The 6,431-nt window shown below is 37.5% G+C and overlaps 1 protein-coding gene across 1 annotated transcript; it reads right to left on the reverse strand.

Moving 5' to 3' along the window:
- Positions 1 to 888: 888 nt before the first annotated feature.
- Positions 889 to 6,195, reverse strand: LOC120071868 (probable LRR receptor-like serine/threonine-protein kinase At2g23950). Its single transcript, XM_039024278.1, has 11 exons — positions 5,441 to 6,195; positions 5,208 to 5,340; positions 5,034 to 5,105; positions 4,587 to 4,730; positions 4,217 to 4,288; positions 3,999 to 4,058; positions 3,788 to 3,888; positions 3,551 to 3,682; positions 3,099 to 3,446; positions 2,111 to 2,490; positions 889 to 1,913 (listed from the first exon to the last, which is right to left on the reverse strand). Exons 1-11 carry the CDS (start codon positions 5,523 to 5,525, stop codon positions 1,518 to 1,520), a joined length of 1,923 nt encoding a protein of 640 aa, XP_038880206.1. The 5' UTR covers positions 5,526 to 6,195; the 3' UTR covers positions 889 to 1,517.
- Between the last annotated feature and the right edge of the window lie 236 nt (positions 6,196 to 6,431).

Raw genomic sequence — 6,431 nt, forward strand, 5'->3', positions numbered from 1 at the left:
AGTTTTCACTTGCAGGTTGCACTAGATTGTTGGATGAGAGTTGAGAGTTGAAACGGTTGTTTAGGTTAGGAAGGAAAAGTTAAAGCAAGCAAAGGGAATAGTTTTGAAAAATTCTCGTCAAAAGATTTAGGATTTCTTCATCATACTTTCATTTTCTCGTATTAAATTCTTAGTCAAAATTTAAAAGTAGAAACAAGTACTTAAACTATTTTTTAAGTTTCCAAAACTTGGCTTGAATTTTAAAAATATTTCTCAAAAGTCAAAAGTAGACAATAAAACAAATCAATGGATAGAAGTAGTATTTATAAACTTAATTACCAAAAACAATAAACATGATTTGTCATCAATCGGGGGGCCTAAGTAATCTCATCTTGTTTTCACCTTTTGAGTCATCTTTCAAAGAATTCCTGAAACAAAATTTTTCTGATGGTTAGTGTGAGATTTTTGGCACAAGTATACATCGGCTACACAGAAGTTACTGGTTGAGAGGCTGACCAAATCTCCAGTATGGTGCTAGGCCTAACACGCACAAATGTGTAAGTCAATACTTAGATTGTAGTAGTGTCAAGGTAAGTTACAAAAGTGGTGCATACCTCGATGGTACATACGTTTCCTCACCGTTACTTGGTTAGTTAGTACCCAACTCAATAAGTCGTGCCTGTCGTATGTGTTTGGTGTCACTTCTTAGCTCGCCTGCAATGATCTCATCGGTGGGAGGAAGGGGCCATTGAGATTGACAATTGACAAATAAAAATAACAACAAAAAAGAATTAAAAAAATAGGCTTATCTAAGTTACTAACAAGTAAGAACAACATAGGTTTCTGTATCCATTATACATAGACAATTAGAGAGATTAAGACAAAGAAAGGAGATAGAAAAGGACTTCATTGATTTGAGGGTTCAGGATCAGGAGACCTTGCCGACAGTTCCCTTTCAAGAAGAAACCTTCGTCGGTCAAGTTGAATAAGACACCCTTTTCTTTTCTTTTCTTTTCTTTTTGTATTTTACAGTCACAGATTCTCATTACTCACTACAGCCAGTAAAAGTATTGGGAATGCTATAAAAGAAGAAACTGAAAAGAGAAGCGCGTGACACTGAAAAGAAATTGATCTCTCGGAGCTCACAACTCAAAAACATCGACCCCACAAATTCACAGAACAGCAATGAAATCAAAAACCCATTTCTTACAATTAAGAGAAGTTTGTCAAAATCATTCCTTTGAATAGTTTCACTCTGTTCTGTTTATCTAATAAGCCTCTAGCCCTATACAAGCTTTGTCTTGCCTTTCCTTCCCCTCCTTTCTACTGTTATAGAATGGCACCATTTCAAGAAGACCAAACGGATATCATATATTTACATGTCCAACCAGAATATTGACAGAGAAAAAAGAAAGAAAGAAAAGGTACACAAAGTTTATGAAACCAACATTGAAGCCCCATCTTTTCTCCTTTGATTTTGGCTACGTAAAGAATTGAAGCAATGAATTATAAGATTCCCTTTTTTCAAACTTTCTTCACTATCTCGGACCGGAGAGTTCCATGGCATAGGAGTCTAGAGATCGCTCGTCGTCATCGTCGTCCATTGTCAAACTTAACATGCTTGAATGATCTCGTTCATTACCATTATTCTTCATTGCATTTGTGGGGTTGTATGTACCTTTGCAGCTGTTCCGTGAATGAAAAAGGTTGACATTTAAGTCATTATGAGTGTGGGTAGCAGCCCATTTCTCTACAAGCCCATCCCCTTCGAGCATTCGAACCACCTCCGACATCTTGGGACGATGAGCAGGTAAATACTGAGTGCAAAGAAGAGCCACTTGCAACATTTCCCCAACTTCAATCTGATCATAGTTGTTGCCTAGCTCTCTGTCCACAAGCAGTTCCACTTTCTTTTCCTGTTGTATCTTTTTCACCTGCCACAAAAATTTTCCCCTTTTAGCCCCATCAATAGCCAATTTAAATATCTCAATGAAAAAATTTCCATGCTCTATTACCAATAGGAAATCATTATAGCATCAAAAGCAGCGACCATTGATGTTAGCCTTCAATCATTGATGAAGTCAAACTAGCTATGATGGCTTTTAGATTTTAGTTAAAGAGTAAGCCTTACCCACTCAAGCATGGCGCCTTTTTGGTTAATTGTTTTCCCAAATTCAAGAGCTCTCATTCCAGTAATTAGCTCTATCAAAAGAATGCCAAACCCAAACACATCAGTTTTCTCAGAAGATTGGCCAGTTGAAAGATACTCTGGAGCGATGTGCCCAACGGTGCCACGAACAGCAGTGGTCACATGAGAATCAGCATGGTCAAGAAGCTTTGCAAGTCCAAAATCACCGACTACAGCTTCGCAGTAGTCATCTAGAAGCACATTGGCAGCCTTCACATCTCTATGGATTATCTTAGGATCACATTGCTCGTGGAGGTACAGCAGACCTCTTGCAGCTCCAATTGCTATTCTCTTCCTTGTGTTCCAGTCCAAGGCTGGTTTACCTGTATTATTCAAATGAGCATGTTACTGTTTTTCCAAGATGAGGGTGAGCCTAAGCCATTGATGAAGATATAAGGAAAAGTCTATAAAATATTATCCAAAATAAGTATCTGTCTGTGTTAACGGCAGTTAAAGATTTGTTAGGCATTTTCTAACAAAAAACATAACATGTTTTCAATTTAAAATGATTTTCCAGCTTCATCAAGATAATGGTATCTTTTGTTTGGTGGTATCTTGTTCCCCATCTAGATAGTTCTTTCTATATATTCAGGTGAGAGAGAAAAAAATTAAAGTTGACCCAGAAAGTGGTCCTGAAATTGTCTAGATAGGGATGTTTGAGTTGGAGAAAATGATGTTGTTTGGTAATGTCCAATGAGAAACTACTTTGGTTCAAGAAAAAAGTAAATCACAGTCAACCTTATTCTAAGGATCGTTTCAACCTGCAAAGATTCAGATTTTTTAATGACGTACTCATAACTTGTGGGGTCCATCAAGACCAAACCATGACAGATACTGCAGTATATTCACAAGGAGTGATTTAAGTTTTTTCCCCCTAAACCATATATTGACAATGAAGAAAGTAGTCACAGCAAAGTAAACAGAGACAAACCTCTGAGCCTGGAAGCTACACTGCCATTTGACATGTATGGGTACACCAAGAGCCTCTCGTGAGATGTAGCACAATAACCAATTAATCGAAGCAAATTACGATGAACAGCTAGGCTAATCATCTCCAACTCTGTGCGAAACTGAGACTCTCCAGTAGTACCTGTGACATCTTTTAGCCGTTTGACTGCCACCATAGTCCCATCTCCTAGCTTTCCCTTGTACACATTACCAAACCCTCCAGCCCCAAGTATATTTTTGGAACTAAAATGGTCTGTTGCTAATTGGAGCTCTTTGAAAGTGAAGTTTCTCAGATTGCCTAAGCGCACAAGCCCAACTTCATGATTGTGAACTACAAAATTCAAGCTTTAATTCAAGGGTCTGTTTATAGAAAAAATAAATAAATAAATAAAAAAAATTCAGAGTCTAGCAAAATGGAGGCTTGGTAACACTGACCATTGATGTCTAAGATGGTTTTGGTCTTCTGATTTCTTCTGCGCCAAAGAATTCCAAATGCTAACAGAATTAGAAAAGCACAGCTGAGGCTGACCCCAAGTGCCACTGCTATTCTTTTGGATCTAAGTCTTCCTAATATTTATGAATTAAGAGAGCATAAAAGTCACTTCACAAGTCACACCCAATAAAGAAACAGAGTTTGGTTTTTAAGGGGAGAGAATAAGTAACACCAGTTACCAGGGGATGATTCTAGAGAGAAAGAAAGAGGAACAGCGTTGGCTGAGCCAGAGCAACCTTCATTAGGACTACTTCCACATATCATAGGATTTCCCACCACACTGGAGTATTAACAGAAACCAAAACCAAAATTAAAACAAATCATTCAACAAAGTGTGGAGGGGGAGAGAGATAGAGACAGAGAGGCATGGTTGTGAGTCAATAGTCTTACTTGAATGTTCTGGCTGGAAACACGGGCACTGGTCCACTGAGATTGTTAAAAGACAAGTCCCTGCAAGATCCAAGTAATAACATAAACAGAAACCCAGATTTAAATATTAAAAACAATTGTTAGAACTTCAGAAAAGTCGTGGGGAGAAGGCAAAGTTTCTAATAGTGAAGACAAAGAAAGACAGGCGAAAGAAAACAAACAAAATAATGAATACTCACAAGAAAGCAAGCTGGGGGATTTTGGCCAAAGACAAGGGAAAAGGCCCGGACAAGCTATTATTGTTCAGCCTCCTACTCATTACAAGACAAAATAACAAAGTGCAAGTTATTTTAATTAATAACAGAAAAGAGCAATCAGACAAGCAGCAATTTATGCTTCAACTTCATGGTTTCTAAGAACAATTGAGAATAAAGAGCATCAAATAACTTCAAACAGTCTACCATCAAAATTTTAAATTTCATGAGAGTCGTACATGTAAAATGATGAAATCTCCGTAGAAAATGTGAAAATTCTGAGAATTTTTTTTTTCCTCCTCCATGTTCTAGGAAACCAACAGATAATACAGGGGGAAAATTTTGAAATACTTACAGGTATCGTAGACCGTTAAGCTGAGCAAAAGATGCTGGTATTGGGCCAGAGAACCGGTTGTTTGAGAGATCTAATGTTTGAAGCAACGGCAGAGTTCCAAGTTCAACGGGAATTGGACCAGAAATGTTGTTATTCTGCAGCAGCCTTCAAATTTGGATAAGAAATAAAACAGTGAGAAAGACAAAACGAAACTTAGTCAATCCATGATGAGCCATGTTTTTGGAGTAGTTGTCTTATCATATTCCAGTTAATCTGATTTTGTTGTTGTGAAAACATTGTAGATGGGAAAACATATTGATCTTCGATTAAACAGGGCAAAGAAGATCACACATCCAACCAACACAAATTCAAAACTCCAAAAAAATTGCACATCGCGTGCTTCAAGAACAGCAGGAAAACAAAACTTAAGTGGGTTTTTAAACTAATCAAAATAGTCGGATCTCTTACACTTGGCGAAGATTCGTGAGATTCCCAATCGCCCCAGACAAGCTTCCGGAAAGAGACTGACTCGGAGCTCCTCTGTAAAAACAAAACCCAGAAGTTAAAGGCACCTGAAAATTTCTCAACACTGAAAAATGGAAACCCAAAAAAGAAATTTATAAAAAAAAAAAAAGAACTCACAATCCTATAACAAGATTCTCAGGGGAGCAGGTGATCATTGCCCAACTACAAGGGTCCACAGAGTCCTCATCCCAATTACTGAGAACACCGTGCGGATCATTCAATGCCGTCTTCACATTAATCAGAGCTTCCACTGCAGAAAAGAAACAACCCCAATAAACAGAGACACATATTAAGAAAGTTTCAGAATGGAAATTAGTAGCTAAACTACAAGATGAAGCTTTATTTATTACCTTCAGGGTTGCGAGGTTCATAAGAAAGGCAAGGGAAGGCAAAAGAGAGAATGATGAAGCAACAGAGAAGTTTAGGAAGAAGCATGGCTGGGAAGAAATGCAGAAAAAAGAAAAAGCAGAAGACAATATTGCCTTCAAGAGCGTGAAATTGCAAAAGCCATTTCAATGCGACCACTCTGTTTTTTGTGTCTCTCTGATTAGCTCTTTTTCCATAGCAGCTCTGAGGTATTTCTTTCACAGTTCTCCCTTTTCAGTCACCCACTGCACGCCCCACCACCCATAATACTCACTCACTAACCTTACCAAAAGTTTAAATGAATACAAATACGGAGTGAGAAAAACAGAGACAGAGAAGAGAGAGAAAGACTCTGCTTTTTTTCTTTTCTTTTCTTTTTTTGTAAATGGAGATTGAGAGAGAGAGAGAGAGGGATGCGTATCAGCTGGGTGATACGAGTTGTCAGTGCAGAAGAAATTGAGAGGGACGTTGAGTGAGTGAGATTGTACTGCTGCTGCCAAGCCGGAAGAACAAAATTCAATAATCTTTTGAATATGGGTTTGGTTTGGTTTCAGGGAAACGCATGGTGAGGATGATGAATCTCCATTTTTTATTATTCAGACTCAATACCCAAAAATGGAACTCCTTTTTCTTCTTCTTCTTCTCCCATTTCAAAACATTCCACTGTTTCAACTTACTGGTTTTATGCACTTCCTCTCTCAACAGTTTTTACTTTTTAGTACAATTTCGTTGATGCCCCTTTTTAACATATTGCAATTCTTATTTGCCTTCCAACCAATTTATTCCTACATTATTATACTTCCATCTCCCCCCCCCCTCTTTTGTCTTGTTAGTGATTTTTTTGGAAAATTTTTTATAATTAATGTAACTTAAATATATGCGTTTGATTTATCAATTATTACACTTGTTTGAATTTATAGTCTATCAATTTAGATCATAAACGTGAACAAATGTATAGTTTTATTCTTGGTTCAC

Source organism: Benincasa hispida, chromosome 2 (genome assembly GCF_009727055.1).
Source record: "Benincasa hispida cultivar B227 chromosome 2, ASM972705v1, whole genome shotgun sequence".
In the NCBI taxonomy this organism is placed as follows: domain Eukaryota; kingdom Viridiplantae; phylum Streptophyta; class Magnoliopsida; order Cucurbitales; family Cucurbitaceae; genus Benincasa; species Benincasa hispida.